The following is a 17,693-nucleotide window of genomic DNA, read 5'->3' as shown; positions in this document are numbered from 1 at the left end:
TGAGAGGTCGATATGGGAATTGAGCCGATATGTAAACCAACGGCAATCCACACGATGAGCTCGATATGGAAATCCCAACGACAAAACAAGATGCACAAAGCGGACAGCCTCTTCTTCTCCAAGGACAAAATGGCGTATAGGCCTGTAATGGGAGCGCTTGATTTCTCTCCAACAACTCACATTTGGTGATAAAACCTGAGACGCAGGTTTATTTGCACTCGCAATATATGATGATGTCGCGGCCAATCACTTTTTTTTTTCTTTTTTTTTTCTTTTTTTTGGTATACAAGATCGAGGCTCGTGAAAGAGCTAACATTAATCACACAAAAAGTCAAACCGACACAACAACACATAAAACACAAAATAAGGGGAGCGGTAGACGAGATGGGGAGAGAGGGCGAAGGACACAAACACAACATTTAAGAGCAGGGACATCGAGAGAACTGTGGGAGGGAGAGGGCTTGTGGGGAGGTGGGAGAGGTATAAAACATATGGACACTGCCAGGACTTCCAGGAAAGAAGTTGGAATTTCGAAAAAGTATATCTGGGGTGAATTAGCGGGGGTAGAAAAGATCAAGGTTTTGTATGGGGGAAGATAAGAGATGGTGGTGAACAGATGTTTTAAAGACCTGGAGGGAGGAGTGGGATTGAAGTAAGTGGGGGAGTTTGTTCCAGAGGTGGGAAAAAAGGGGAATAAAAGAGTGAAGGTGAGCAGAGAGCCTAGATTTTGGCAGATTAACCATGAAAGGGTTGCTGGCAGATCTTGTGCGACCTGTAGGAATATTTGGGGGACAGAGCACAGAGAGAGCTGGGGGAGCAGGGCCAAAGAGGAGTCGGTAGAAGACAGAGAGACCACCAACCTGCCCTTTCCCGGGAAGCCTCAACTCATTCGCAACCAATATCAAAAAAGTCCACTCACAGCCTCGACGCAATTCACGGCTGTATCTATCTCCTGGTCGTCTCCTCCTCCTCCTCCTCCTTCTTCTTCTTCTTCTTATTCTTCTTCTTCCGGTTCTTTGCCACATTTTTCTTTTTCCTCCACAAACATTTATTTTTACCTTTTAATAAAGTCATCTCCATTTCACACAAAAATCTTAACAATACTACCTGAAACTAAAAATCCTACAAGTAAATAATCAACAACAAAGGCGGAAGTGACGAATCCGTAACACAAAGGAGTTACGTCTTTGCTGTCTCAGATCCTTGGTCAGAGTCTAAGTCTCACATTCATATACCAAGACTGGAAGCACCAAGGACTTAAAGACTCGGACATTATTCCTCCTGCATAGGTACCGACACAGCATCACACCCCATGGTCCAGTGAATCCATGACAGTGAATGTATCCATGTCTGGGCTCAACCGAGAGATCTAGATTGACTTCTAGCTCACAACATGTGGAGACACGAATATCACTACTAAGGAAAGTGAATCTCTCTAACACCAAACATCCTTGTCACAAACAAGTACAGACAAGATAGCCGCATTCAATGTGTCATTGAAAGCCTGAATCTTAATCTTGAATTTAAAAAATGCAAAATTGTTGAATAAAAAGCACGAGACAAGGGTCAGATTTTAGAGAAGCATGCAGATGTGGACCGAGTAAAAGCCAGACATATTTCCATTAAGTTGTGCAGAGTCTTGAATCATGAGTCTCAGCCAGTATGATTGAATGCAAGAGTGCAAAGGTAGAATGTACCAAGGGAAAGTGACAATGAATTAGCAGTGGAAGATATGGCACAGTATGCACAAGGGTCATTCCACACCAACTCGACCAGAGCCGTTGCCAGAGCTACATTCAAAGTACTCCGCCCCCATGCCAAATAAATAAATAACATATCTTCCAGTGTGCGACATTGCCGGGGCACCTTTGGTGCCCGGTGATGCCGTCATGCAGCACTTGGAGACGGAATTGAGTGGTGTACAATAATTGATTGATTAATTCATTAACTATGTAATTAAATAAACAAATAATAAGAGTAAAAAACAATTAATTTATTAATCAATTGGCTAACAGCATACCAAAGCCACCACGGTTTCATCCGAATCTGTAACTTTTGTTCACTGCTCCTTTCATATTCCATCTACAGGCGCTGCATGATGTCATCGCCGGTACCGAAGTGAGCCCAGTGATGACGTGCACCAAAAATGAGTACTCAGTTTTCACTCTATTTGTTTGTTTTTTCTTTCTTGTTTTCTTCATCTCTTTCTTATTTGTTCGGGCAACATCTCAAACATCCTTTGAGCTAGTTAGCTGAAATTTGGGTGCAATCATAAACAAGTGCTTTGGCAAAAACAGTATTTTTCTTTTTTGATGAAACAATTAATTGATTAATTACTTAATTATTGTCAATTTATTAAGTACTTATTTATTTGCTCTCATATGGGCAATATCTCAGGCACCTTTTGAGCTAGAAAACTGAAATTTGGATATGACAGTGATGAAGTGATTTGGCTATCAATTAATCTATTAATTATTCAATTAAGTAATCAATTTTCAAAAGGTTACAGATTCAGATGAAACTGGTGGTTTAGGTATGCTATTAGCAAATTGATAAATAAATAAATTATATAATTGATTATTGTTTTTTTTATGTACTTCATCAATCAATTATTGTACACCACTTCCTTCCAATTCCGTCTTCCTGTGCTGCACAGTGGCATTGCTGCGCACGTTAGGCATCCCGCGAGATCCCGGCAATGTCACGCTGGATATGTTCCCCGAGGTTGCCCTTCCTCAAAGACATCTATCCAACTCGACCGTTCTGTGAAACGACATTCTGTGAATGGAAGAATATTGTGAAGAAAATCTCGCTCCCTGTTCCAGTTCACAGATGCAATTGCCTTAAATTTGATGATTACGGTACTGAACTTTGTAATGTGCAGTTTCTATAGAAGCTGTTAACCAACCACATTCTGTGCGGAACTTTTACAATGTTTAGGATCCCATATTTTTTGCGCAGTTATATTCTTGTCATATGAACTGAGATTTTTAGTTTGATTCCAATAAGAGGACAATGGGAATCTGTTGTAGTTTTTAAAACGCAACTAGGTGAAGTTTTGGTAATTTTCAATGTGTCATTGTAACAAAGAAATTTAAGTTCCACATGCAGGTTCATATCCCCTCAGCTCCAAACAAGTGCGCCCATCACTTTTTATTCTACATCTAAACCCAGGCAATGCAAAATTGAAGAAAACCACCAATCTGGCGAGGACGACGTGGTACTTTAACCTCACCAAAATGGCAATAAGCAATGCTGTCCAATGTGTGACAAATGCAACTTCAAACTCTGAAAAAAACAAAATCCATGGATACTAAAAAAAATTGCTTAATTATTGGCATGATTTTATGGAAAGGAGTTATTTTGCCTTAAACTTGGTAAATAAATAGCAAAGATTCAAGTTGCAGACGGGTTTAATGACCCTACTGTTCTAACAAAAACACTAACATTTTTTTATGGAACCCCATCTAGGGTAAAAGGGATTTTTTTTTGATTTTTTTTTTTTTGGAATGACCAGCATATTTGAGCTCGGCATGCCTGAAAACCTCAGGTGAATGTTTCCAGCAAAATCTTAGAGGGCTGGGCAACAACATGCCCCTTTTCTGGTTGAGTTGGCATGGAATTGCAAGCAATTGGAGGATGCTATGTTCATGTTAATTGGAGGATGCAATGCACACAGCAAATGTGCAAGGATAATTCCCCCATTCCCAAGCAGTCATTGCACGACAAAGTCGTGGAGATTTACCAGATTATTTCTGCTTCTTCCACCACAAAAGACATTGAACCATCATTTATGGAAAGTATAGGAAAGCTGGATCGGTCCAAATAGTAGTACGGCCTCTACATCATAGCAATGAAGAAAGGAAGTGCCAGCACAAACGTGTCCACCATGAAACCCTTTATTAAGGTGGAGCTTCACCCAGCTGTGCCGATTACTTTCCACATCAGGTGTACAATGTGGACAACACTTGCCTTTTAGGGAGGAAAAAGATGATGCACATGGCATGGGAAGAAATCAACGCATCCAGAACCATAAATCGTCCAAAGAACGCTTATAACTGCTTCTCTGCACCAGTGCTGCCGACACATAATAGCTCAGGTCTGTTGTTATGGGAAAGGTGAAGCACCCTTTGACATTAGCAACATTTATTGTGCTTTACTACTTGAGGAAGAACCAAAAAGGTATGTGGCAATGGTTTCACAAGTTGTGTACTTTCACAAGTTGTGTTTTGTATTGCTGAGAAATGTCATGCCGGTGAAAACCCGCTTATCTCAGAGTTTGAGAAAGGTGCACGGACCCGTTTCAGCAAATGGAGTACTTTTATATCATGCCTTGAAAGATGTTGATACTGAGTTGTTTTGTCTTTTCCCATAACGTGGAAAGTCGATGTACCTTCCATATGGCAATATATTGTGTTGGGGGAGAGAAGAGAAGGGAGAGGGGTTTCACACTATCCTGTTATGTATAAATGCTTCAGTCTCTTCCCACAACTGTTAGAAAGTAGTACAAACTATGTAACCTGTTGACATTGTACCTTCTAACAAAGCAGTTTCCTCTACTGAAGCAATTTCCATGGCTGAGAACCAATCTGAACAGATCACCACACTCTTCTAGCAGGTATTAAATATACAAGCTTTAGAAAAATCTAAATAATTTGAGGGGTGGATGGAGATGTTAGAGGGCTTGTTGGGAATGACTGGGGAATGAGTGCTGGTATATTTTTTATACAACCAGCTCACAGAACTAAAATGTTTGTTTTAAGAGGACTTCACGTTACCGCATTTGAATTGTAATGACGTGTAATAGTAATGGCACTGCATGGTACTACCTGAAGGGAACATAATTTCAATAGTTCCCCTTTTTACACACCTTTGAACTCACTTCACTGTCTTTCCAAAAGCAATCTTACTTCCAGTCCTTCAAGGTTGAGTGTGATTGTAAATACCCATACAAGATGTCTTATACCTTTCACATTTATAACTGTCTGTTCCCTTCCACTAAAGTCAGCAAGTATAACCTTCCATCCTTTACCGCTAAGCTTTTCCACGATCGTCTTCTTTCTTTTTTTTTACAGGAGAAAGAGAAGAAGTACAAGGCTGAAAAAGTAATTCTAACTGAAGAATATTTTCTTCTGCTTCAACTTCTTAACTAATAAATAACATGCGCCCAAAAGCAAAATGCTACTCATAAGAACTTTTTACAAAAAACATAATTTTGGATAAAAATCCTCACAGTTATTTTTTCTCTAAAAATTGAGGCTCATGGACGAGAATGGAGAATAAGTGGGTGCAGGGGGATATTAACTGACAGTGGGATAACTTGGACACAATAAGCAAGGAAATGAACAAAAAGGAAAAGAGGGTCAAAGAAAGGAAAGGAGGAAGCACTGTGAGCTGTAATTAAGATGGTTCAGTTAGAGAAAGGTAAATGGGGGTGAGAAAAAAGGTTGTCGGTAAGGATGGGTGTGAAGAAAAAAAAAATAGATGGCTGTGTACTGCCTGCTTGAAGCCCTGGAGAATACGATAGAGCAGCCTCAGAATGGTGGTTCGACTATGGGAGAAGCAAGGAACAACAAAAAGAGTTGCACGGACCCACATTCAAGTTGCCTTGATGACATATAGTATCATACAAGTCTGCTGTCAGCCTGGATTTTCAAAGTTTAACCAGAAGTGGCTTTTTGGAATTATGTATACATATGGAAAATGGAAAGCATAGGAAGCCGAAAGAAATAAAGGCGGTGAAGAAAACCAGAAAAAACAGACCCACTTGGGATGTGAGAGCGGAAGACCTTGTGCTTCAGCTTCATTACATAATAATTTTTGGATCGTTCAAAGGACAGTCACAGTAAGAAACAAATTTATCAAACACATTTCTAAAGGAAAGGATAACATTTGGATGTGCTTTTATTTACTACTAGCAAAGAACCCATCCTTAGGGACAGGTTAATTCCCACACTTTTATGATGCATGACTTGTAATACTGGCTTCTACCAGGAGGGGCTATACAACACATTTATATTGAATGTATTTGGGTCTATCCCCACCCTGAACCCTGGGAATATTCGTTTTATTTAACCCCCTTAAAACATTCTCCTGCATCCCAACAGTACAACCACCAGTTTTCAACTCATTCTGTCCAATGGTTCAGGAGTGCAGACAAGTCAAACACAAACAAGCAGACATACCTCAAACTAGAGAGTTAATAGAACATCTTGCCCCACATAGTCTTAAGAAAAGGACATGGGAAGGGTCTTTTGAACTCTTGCTTTGCATTTCCGAGCATGACCTACATCAGCTTTGTTCGTGAATTTTAAATAGCAGGCACGATGGCAACTATGCAAAGCTGATGGGCCAAACAAAACAGTCTGACGCTGAACCTTCTGCCAACCCTTCTCAAAAAAATTGACAATTTTGGAACGATCTTTGAGAAAAAGATGCATGAAACAAACAGACCTTTTGGACAAAGTTAGCTCCTTGGTTGCACCACGAGAGACAGACATTCTTGTCTGAATCTCGCCGTTACTTCACAGTCAGAGGTCAGCAAATTTGATTGGTCGAGACGGTATACATTTTTGCCAAGTATTGCTAAACTGAAGGTTTTTAGGAAGTGAAACCTGTTTTTTTTGGGGGGGGGGTGGGGTTTCGAAAAGCACCACTCATGTTTATGAGTTTTATGTGTTTTATGTGTTGGCTCTGACACAAGCCTCGATTTTGTATGCAAAAAAAAAATGATGAAAACAAGACTGAAGACAAGGTTCGACCGCTTCGACGACAGGTTCGACAGCCCCGACGACAGGTTCGACCGCCCCGACGACAGGTTCGACCGCCCCGACGACAGGTTCGACCGCCCCGACGACAGGTTCGACCGCCCCGACGACAGGTTCGACCGCCCCGACGACAGGTTCGACCGCCCCGACGACAGGTTCGACCGCCCCGACGACAGGTTCGACCGCCCCGACGACAGGTTCGACCGCCCCGACGACAGGTTCGACCGCCCCGACGACAGGTTCGACAGCCCCGACGACAGGTTCGACAGCCCCGACGACAGGTTCGACAGCGACAGCCCCGACGACAGGTTCGACAGCCCCGACGACAGGTTCGACAGGTTCGACAGGTTCGACAGCCCCGACGACAGGTTCGACAGCCCCGACGACAGGTTCGACAGCCCCGACGACAGGTTCGACAGCCCCGACGACAGGTTCGACAGCCCCGACGACAGGTTCGACAGCCCCGACGACAGGTTCGACAGCCCCGACGACAGGTTCGACAGCCCCGACGACAGGTTCGACAGCCCCGACGACAGGTTCGACAGCCCCGACGACAGGTTCGACAGCCCCGACGACAGGTTCGACAGCCCCGACGACAGGTTCGACAGCCCCGACGACAGGTTCGACAGCCCCGACGACAGGTTCGACAGGTTCGACAGCCCCGACGATAGGTTCGACCGCCCCGACGACAGGTTCGACCGCCCCGACGACAGGTTCGACCGCCCCGACGACAGGTTCGACCGCCCCGACGACAGCTTCGACCGCCCCGACGACAGGTTCGATCGCCCCGACGACAGGTTCGTGGGTCAAACAAACACACCCGGGAGTGGGTCACACACACCTGGGAGTGGGTCACACACATCTCGTTTTTTCATTTTTGTTCCTCACAATTCTGTCTCTCTTATTCACACACACACACACACACACACACACACACACACACACACACACACACACACACACACACACACACACACACACACACACACACACACACACACGTTTATACATGCATACATACACACACACACACACACACTGGGTAGTGGTTCACACACACACGCACTGGCGAGTGGGTCACACACACACCCTTGGCTCTAATAGGTGGTATTGCCCCCTTTGGCAGAAACAACCTCAAGTAGGCGTTTCTTATAACTGTCTACCAGTCTCTGACATCCACTGGGAGAAATTTTTGCCCACTCCTCCATGCAGAATTCTTTCAGCTGTGCGATGTTTGAGGGGTTTCTTGCATGCACAGATCGTTTCAAATCCCACCACAACATCTCGATGGTATTTCGATCCGGGCTTTGACTTGGCCATTCCAGAACACTCCATTTCTTTCTTTTCAGCCATTCCTTGGTGGATTTACTGGTATGTCTAGGGTCATTGTCATGATGCAAGGTCCACCTTCGGTTGAGCTTCAACTTTCCGACAGATGGCCTTACATTATCCTCAAGCACCCTCTCGTACAATGAAGAATTCATAGTGGATTCTATGATGGTGAGCTGCCCAGGCCTTGATGCAGCAAAGCTGCCCCAAACCATAATATTTCCACCACCATGCTTTACAGTTGGTATCAGGTTCTTGTGGTCAAATGCTGTCTTTGCTTTTCGCCAAACATGTCTTCTGGTACTGTGGCCAAATAGCTCTACCTTTGACTCATCTGTCCAGAGCACATTGCACCAGAAGTGCTGGTCTTTGCCTCGGTGTTCATTGGCAAACTTTAGTCTTGCCCTGATGTTCTTTCTGGACAGCAACGGTTTCCTCCTGGCACGCCTCCCATGAAGATCAAATTTGTGCAGCCTCTTTCTAATGGTAGACTCATGCACTTTGGCATCAACAGTGGAAAAAGCTACCTGCAGGTCCCGTGATGACATTCTGGGGTTCTAAGAGACTTCTTTCAGCATCTTGCGGTCTGCTCCCGGGCTGAACTTGCTGGGGCGGCCTGGCCTGAACAAGTTGGCAGTTGTTTTGCATCTTTTCCACTTGTAGATGATCTTCCGGACAGTCAAATGATTGATTTCAAATTGTTTGGAGATCTTTTTAAATCCCTTCCCAGACTTGTAGGCATCTATAACCTTATATCTGAAGGCCTCAGAGAGCTCTTTTGATCTAGGCATGGTGATGCCGCACACTTCAACAACAAAGAGCAAACCAAACTAAATGTCTGAGGTTTAAATAAGACAGGTTCCTCCAAGATCCTCTCTAATGATGTTCTACTCATTTGCACCTGAGTTGGTGCACCTGATTCTAATTTTAGGTATTTGAAGTAGTGATAAATGTAGGGGTGTACTTACTTTTTCCACATGCGAAATTTGCATTTATGTGTATTTAAATTATACAATGGACTACAAAATGTAAATGTTTCATGATATCTGTTATATTATATCACATTTATCTATCAATATTGTTGAAATGAAGATCAAATAGCTGTATGTTGAAATATGTTGGAAAAAGTCAAAACTTTACATGGGGTGTACTTACTTTTTCACGTGACTGTATATATATATATATAGAGATATATATATATATATATAGAGATATATATATATATATAGAGATATATATATATTTATATATATATATATATATATATATATATATATATATATATATATATATATATATATATATACATATATCTATCTATAATTCCAGTAATCTCTGTGTGTATGTTTGTATGTTTGTATGTTTGTATGTTTGTATGTTTGTATGTTTGTATGTTTGTCTGTGACCGCTGTTTCTCGACAACCACGGGTCCGATATACTTGAAACTTGCCAGGTATATTGCTGGGGACCTGAGGATGTGCCTTTTCAAGGTTTCATATTAATCGGACAAGTAGTTACCGAGCTATGGCGATTTCTTTACCAAACTCCGCAAGCCGTTCGCTTTGGACCAAACCATTTCATGTAAATAGAGGGGGGGGGATTGTCACCGTACTTGCAAGCCGTTCGCTTTGGACCAAACCATTTCATGTAAATAGAGGGGGGGATTGTCACCGTACTCGCAAGCCGTTCGCTTTGGACCAAACCATTTCATGTAAATAGAGGGGGGGGATTGTCACCGTACTCGCAAGCCGTTCGCTTTGGACCAAACCATTTCATGTAAATAGAGGGGGGGGATATAATTTTAGATATATATATAGTACGGGCATGCCCTAGTATATATAAAGGAGGAGTGTGTGTGTGTGTGTGTGTGTGTGTGTGTGTGTGTGTGTGTGTGTGTGTGTGTGTGTGTGTGTGTGTGTGTGTGTGTGTGTGTGTCTGTCTGGATGTCCGCTTATAACTCAAGAACTACACATCGGAGAAATGTTTTAGACACAGATTCGGAATCAGCATAAAATCCTGGTGGTTATAGGCTACTCTGTATTTTAATATCAATGGTTTAAAAAACCGTGCCAGCTGCAATTCCATGGTGTAGTTTGTGGCGGCGCTATTGCCCCTTTCCGATCCCGCGGTTGCGCGTACGTACAGTATACTGTACGTACATATTTATATTTTTTTAATGTGCTTTTTATTGTATTTTAAATTGTTTTTTTAGCTTATTTTATTGTTAATTTATGTACTATTGTATTTATCTATACAGTCATCCCTCGCTATATCGCGGTTCACTTTTCGCGGATTCGGTACATCGCGGTTTTTTCTCGCTAGTATATGTAAAATTATATCGCGGATTTTTCGCTATATCGCGGGATTTTGCGGTATAAATGTATTTTTATATACTATTATTTTAAATATTTTTGTGGCCGGGGCTCTTGCCGGGGCGCCCAAACGCTCCCCGGCTAAAGTTCATCCTGAAAGCGCCCACATTGTGCGGACAAACCAAGTCAAGGGCCACGTGGTCAGGAGAACCTCGTCCCTTCCGGTCACACTGTGCCTATCGGCCGGCCTCGAAGACCGAAATTGTGACGGTGTCACCCCGGCAAGCAAGAGCCGGGGCTCTTGCTTGATATGGACGAAATGACGGGCAAGACACAAACTCGTCCGAGAAGATATTTATTCTCAAAACCAACTCGGGAACACTGAAAAGCCCATTTATCGGGCTGCATTATAAAGCACAACCAGAAACCGAAAGCCACGCCTCTCAAGCGTGGCGTGCTTCGGTGGTCACGTGACCAGCCACTCTCGCGCCGGGGATCCCCGCCGGTGACGTCACCGGCTGGAGCAAGGAGATTCTGATGCTGGTCTTGCTTGGGGAACCCATGGGTAGCTACAGTATCTTCAATGGTGAGTACCCATTAGAATTTTATATGTTGTTAAAATTACGTATGTTTAAGAGCGTAAAAAGTGTTTAAGAGTATAGGAAGTGTTTATAAGAGTATGGGAAAGGTTAATAAGAGTGTGGGGAGTTCATAATGCTTTAAAATATATATAAAAAAAAATAAAAAAATATGGTCGCTACTTCGCGGATTTTCGTTTATCGCGGGGGGTTCTGGAACGTAACCCCCGCGATAAACGAGGGTTCACTGTATATATAAAACAGTTTGTGTGTGTGTAATGTTACCGATAGACTCCTAAACGGAGAGGCTCACGTACTTGATATTTGGCACAGACATGGCCATTGAGCCTGGGAAGGACATGGCTGACCTAAAAATATTTGACGAGATCCATATTTTTTATTCATATTTACCTCAATGCATTTCAGCGAGGAATATGATACACGGAATCTGAGCGGTGGCAGAGCAGCGCGCTGATTCGCTCAGAGCGATCACGTGATGTTCCATCGCCACCGCCAGACCATCGATATATATAAAACAGTGTGTGTGTGTGTGTGTGTGTGTGTGTGTGTGTGTGTGTGTGTGTGTGTGTGTGTGTGTGTGTGTGTGTGTATAATGTTACCGATAGACTCCTAAACGGAGAGGCTCACTCACGTACTTGATATTTGGCACAGACATGGCCATTGAGCCTGGGAAGGACATGTCCCACCTAAAAATATTTGACGAGATCCATATTTTTTATTCATATTTACCTCAGCGCATTTCAGCGAGGAATATTATACACGGAATCTGACCTGGTGGCAGAGCAGCGCGCTGATTCGCTCAGAGCGATCACGTGATGTTCCATCCCCGCCGCCAGACCATTGAACATAAAACACAGTTTGTGTGTCTGTAATGTGTGTAATGTACGGGTCTCCCTTCCCCCGCCCGGCAACACCGGTACTGGAGGGCGTCACAGGATCGGTGAGTCTCCAAAATCCGCTTCGTGCTGTTGTGAAGATGCAGGACGATGTCGCGATTGTTGTGCTGCTCTCCGACCATGAGAACTGCAACGTCATTGTTGACTGGCCCTCCCCTTCCCTCCCCCTTCCCCCTCCGTCCTCCCCTCCCCCTCCCTTCCCCCTCCGTCCTCCCCTCCCCCTCCCTTCCCCCTCCACCCTACCCCCTCCCCTTCTCCCCTCACCCTCCCCCCTCACCCTCCCCCCTCCCCCCTCACCCTCCCCTCCCCCCTCCTCTCCCCCTCCCATCCTCCCCCCTCTCCTCCCCCCTCCCCCTCCCCCCTCTCCTCCCCTCCCCCCTCCCCCCCTCTCCTCCCCTCCCCCCTCCCCCCCTCTCCTCCCCTCCCCCCTCCCCCCCTCTCCTCCCCTCCCCCCTCCCCCCTCTTCTCCCCTCCCCCCCTCTTCTCCCCTCCCCCCCCTCTCCCGGGAGAAAAGTTTTAGACACAGATTCGGAATCAGCATAAAATCCTGGTGGTTATAGGCTACTCTGTATTTTAATATCAATGGTTTAAAAAACCGTGCCAGCTGCAATTCCATGGTGTAGTTTGCAATTGTTGTAGTCTGCAATTCCATGGAGCTCCCCCTCTTCTCCCCTCCCCCCCCCCCCCCCTCTCCTCCACTCCCCCCCATTCCCCTCCCCTCCCCTTCCCCCTCCCCTCCCCCGCCCGGCAATGCCGGGTACTTCTGCTAGTTTTAAATATATTTTTAAGGAAAACAAATGTTTTCACGTCCGTAGGAGTGACGTAAAGTCGCACATAATGACAAAATGCACGCCATTTTTTCGCGCCAAGAACGAATAAACGGTAGTTGAGATTTTATTCGAATTCGAATTCCATTAAATTTCAACTGTTGGAAACAATAATTATTTCAACTGTTGGAAATTAAAATAATTATTGTTTCCAACAGTTGAAATTTAATGGCATTCGAATTCGAATAAAATCTCAACTAAAAAAAAAAATGTCGCGTTTTTAAATTATGACGTCATCAGCGTATTTCGGAACGTTAATTTTTCAACTTCATATTCGGAATCAGTACGTCCCAGAGCAACGACAGCACACCTTAAATGTTTTTAAAACCTTCGAGTTTTAAAATTATGATGTCATCAGCGTATTTCGTAACGTTAATTTTTCAACTTTGCCGACAATGACTTCCGGGTTCGGAATGCAGGACCAATGCCATTTGACAGGGAATAAAAAATAAATGCGACATTCTATTGACGACAATGACTTCCGACTTGACTCCCCCCTCCCCTCCCCCCTGCCCCCTCCCCTTCTCCCCTCCCCCTCCCCCCTACCCCCTCCCCTTCTCCCTCCCCCTCCCCCCTCACCCTCCCCCTCCCTCTTCTCCCTCCCCCTCCCCCCTCCCCCTATCAATAGATCACCATAACAAGATAATATCAATATCAATATCAATAATATAATATCATCATATCAATATAATAATATCAATAGATATCAATAGATAGAATAGACACCAATAGATCTTTAAAGTCTTCCAGCCAATGTTAGCAGATGGGCCACCTGGCTTAACATCCACCCAAGTGACGGAGCATTGTATGATGAAAGGCCGGGCCTGTGTTCAGCACCAATCCGATAGTTTATCATCGAGTCGGCAATCAAACCCTGATTAGATAGATCACATGTATGTGATTAGATAATTCTCTGCACCATGCTTCATATACCGTTGGATCTTACCCCACTATACTTTACAATTGCTCTACTAATCTCACCCCTTTATTTTTGCTTCCAAACACATCCAGCCTTCACCTTTCCTCTTCCTTTTCCCGTTCATTCATCACCAACTTTCATTCTTCTCAAACCATCTCACTCGTAAAAAACGTATTTTCTTCCTTTCATTGATTCATCACTTCCGTTCTCCCATCATTCACTCTCTTTCACGTGTTGTGGTCATGCTGCCACCCCATGAGAACTATGGCAAATCCTTCACAAAACAACAAAGGCTGCACTTGAGATTTGTTAACCTGCTCTCTTTACTCCTCTTTTCCCAAGGCATTATCTATGCCCATGGGATGCATGCGTGCATCATCAAAAGTAATCACCATTACCACAATTCATAAAAACAGTGACAAAACTGATCCTGTCAACTATAGGCCAGTCAGCCTTCTCCCCATTATAGGCAAGGTAAGAGAAGCAATTGTAGAAGACATCAATAAGCATGTTGCACGAGGAAGCAGTCGCAAGGTCTAATTCTTGCTCTCCACAAGCCAGTTGGTAACCTTGAAATTTTTCACCAGTTGATTTTTGGTCCACCCAATCCCCCAAAAGATGACATCGATTCCATCAGAAGCCTTTACCTCGCAACCCTTCGCAATTATATGGTTAACACACCACCGTGCATTCCCCTCCCCCCGCCATCTTATCTATCCATCCCCTATACAGTCTACAGAGTCTGTGGTCACATGCTCTTCCACCTGGATTTTAACTTTTTTTGCCCACTTCCACCTCACTGTCTCACATATTTCTAACACGAGCTTTATTAGACCATCTGAGACCCTGGTCCACTTTCACCTGTAACACCTTTCCTCGTGTTGTGGTGCATCTGTACAATATTGGTCTCCCATTTTCACTTCATCCCACATTGTGTCTGTTAACCATTCTCCTTGTTGTTCGACTATACTATGAACCTCGTAACAAAATGAAAACAAGAAAAAAAGCAATCGGAGATTGCAAACCCTCACCAAGATGTATTTTCAGTGGTTTTTAAAGGCTTTTTGTGTTAAAACAAACATGGCGGCCGAACCACGTGACCGATGACGTCATCATTTTTTTTTCCTAAACTCGTTTATTCCTAGATTATGCTCAAGAAATTTAATCTTGATCGGATGAAGTTTTATACTTGTCGAATTATGACGTCATAATGGAGGCACCTATGACATCATCAACATATTCTATTCCCTATGGAGAGTTCTTTACAATGAGCCATGTCTCAATTTTTTCTATTCAGTGCTTTCGGAGATATAGAGGTGCAAAGTTTTTCGGTTTTTTCCAAGATGGCGGCCGAACCCCGTGACATATGACGTCATAATTATCATTAAAAAATTATACAGGTGGAGTTGCACCTATGGTGAAAATTTTCTGTCAATCGGACCAACGGTTGCAGAGAAAATCGTATTTATTCTGTGCGGACAAACAGATAGACAGACAGACAGACAAACAAACAGACAAAAAACGGACTCAAATGCAATACCCTCTCCTCTGGAGGGTAATAAATCTCGATGAAAAATGGAGTTCATAAAAAAGTTGAAGTCGAGTATAAGATCCCTCTGAGAAAAATTACTCCCAATTCTAATCTACGATTTATAGCCTGGCACCCCGACCACCGAGAATGCTTTGCTCCGATGTCGAACTACTGCGATGATGCAAACACATTTGGACTGCTTTACACAACAATGAACCATCAAAACAGCAAGGGTCCAACTCTGGCATCATCTCGTCAAACGTGCCTTGAACATTTCATCGGCTGCACAATAAACATCAAACAAAACTGCTTCAAATCAAATTATATTCGTTATTTGGATGGGTACAAGTAATTTGCGCTTTGGATTAGCACCGAAAGCAGAAAGCAATTCACATTCAAATGCTGCTTTCAGTTATGACAAAGTGCACAAGTTTAGGTAGAATGTCTTCCACATATTTAAAACAAAACTATAATCTGACTTCCAACAATGAAAAGACAAATGAGGTAGATCGAGGTGATTAAAATTGATATTAAATCATCAGCCTTGCACGAACAACACTTACCTGAGTATAACACCAACTCTCAGCAGTTGGCGGACTTGACATGTCAGCAGAAGACAGTGGACTTGAGGCTCTCGACATATGCAAGCCGCTGCTGTGCCGTCATTAGCAGATTTCACGACCGACCTCAGCGATTCTCTCACAGCGCACTTCTCTCAAAACCGTTTCCCTTCAAGGTGGGTCATGGTGAAGGGTAAGCAAGAATTTAAAAAAACTTGAACCTAGGTTTTGTTATACACAAAATAACGCACATGTATGTATTCTTCTTGGAATCCAAAAGCTTGGATAATTTGGTTAAACAAGATGTTAAATACGAGTACGCGGTACATTTGTTTTGTGTGCGGGGTCCCCACATGGACATTGAGGTTGGTACCCTTCCCCTCAGGCGTGAGACACATTATGGAGTTTCCAATGATTTCCATAAAAGGTACGGGGCAGTGCAACACGTATAATGATAACAAGCGTTACGCCTAGGTCCCCCGTCGGTGAAGTGATGCGAGTTGACAAAGTGGAGGACGCAAGGCGGCCATCTTGGATTTTGACGTGGCGACCCAATTTTCAATAGCGTTCTTCCTCATGTGTAGATACACCCACACACCAGATTAGAAGTTAGTAGTTCATTTCTTTTTCAAGATATTCCGCTCACAAGGTTCAGACATTTACTTTTCAAGATATTGCACTCACAAGGTTTAGATATGGTGACAGCCATCTTGGATTTTGACGTGGCGACCTAATTTTCAATAGGGTTCTTCCATATGCCTATTTGCACCCACACACCAAATTAGAATTCGGTCCTTCGCTTACTTTTATAAAGATATTGCAGTGCACGTATGCACGCACGCACGCACGCACACACGGACGGAGGGAAAAACAATAGTCCCCCTTTCGCTCCGCGGTGCGACGGGGGACAAAAAGGCGGAGGGTGGGTGAGTGGGAGAGAAGGTCCTCATTTGTGTACCTCTGTAAAAAGGAACGTTGTACATTTTGAATGCCTGTCTGTCAAGTTTCCGCAAGTGATACTATACACTGAGTCAACAACAAATAGTGAGGAGCAATAGGGTGTGTCCCACAAGTTTAAGTTTTCCTCACCACGCCCAAAATCCCCCTGATTAACTCCCACCATCCACAACTAGCCTGTTGTATGAGCACAGTCCCATCTTGTCACCAGGACCGAAAGGACTAGGTTTTTGGCAAATGAATCACCAAACGAAGTCGTGTACTCCTGGTCCTTCATGCAGTTAATGCTCAGAGACGGTTCGAGAGAGACGGGGAGTATTTTGTGTGTAGATATTTTGATTGTCTCGTTATACAGCCTGAGAAATTGAGCTTGAGCAGGGCATATTCATATTCATATTCTTTATTGTGGTCCACGTAAATGACCTTAAAATGCCTGTTGTTGTGTGTGTTGGTCCACGTAAAAACATGGCAATTTTCCTTCCACTGGCAATTTAAAGACAAAGAAATTCAAAGAAATTCAAAGACAAGCAGAGATCAATTCAATACAATTCAAAGAAATGGGCGATGGGGGGGGGAGGGGGAGGGGACGGGGGGGGGGGTAAGTTTCACTCTTTCCACACTTGTGTTGAGCATGTGAATTAAATTTGGTACAAAAATCGTCGAAAGAGACGAGAGGTAAGTGGAACACATTGTAAATACGTATTAATATTGTTGTTGTGATTTTGAAATATGCATTGTTACATATATATACATACAGTATAAACATACATATATATTATATACATTACCTTGTTACACAATGCATTGTTACATTGCATTGTACATTGTGCATTGTTACATTGCATTGTGCATTACACCTTGCATTGTGTTGCATGGTTACATTTATACATTATTGTGTAAATTGAAACTTACTGTGATGATTATATATTAACACCATTGTTCTATTAAAGTTATTATGTGTACTTTAAAGTGGGTGGCAACACTTCCTTCCCTTTT

At 43.4% G+C, this 17,693-nt stretch overlaps 1 protein-coding gene across 6 annotated transcripts in view; it reads right to left on the bottom strand.

The window, feature by feature from the left end:
* Positions 1 to 17,693, bottom strand: part of LOC137430568 (speckle-type POZ protein-like) — a 307,794-nt gene that overhangs the window by 219,483 nt on the left and 70,618 nt on the right. For all 6 annotated transcript variants that reach the window (XM_078781905.1, XM_078781900.1, XM_078781903.1 and 3 more), the window contains exon 3: positions 15,744 to 15,909. In XM_078781905.1, the coding sequence (XP_078638031.1) occupies positions 15,744 to 15,821 (78 nt within the window). In that variant the 5' untranslated portion in view covers positions 15,822 to 15,909. The remainder of the gene's footprint in view (positions 1 to 15,743; positions 15,910 to 17,693) is intronic.

The sequence above is a fragment of the Myxine glutinosa genome, chromosome 7, assembly GCF_964187855.1.
Source record: "Myxine glutinosa chromosome 7, kmMyxGlut1.1, whole genome shotgun sequence".
Taxonomy (NCBI): domain Eukaryota; kingdom Metazoa; phylum Chordata; class Myxini; order Myxiniformes; family Myxinidae; genus Myxine; species Myxine glutinosa.
Note: the sequence above shows the minus strand (reverse complement) of the source record. Positions and strands in the feature narration are given on the sequence as shown.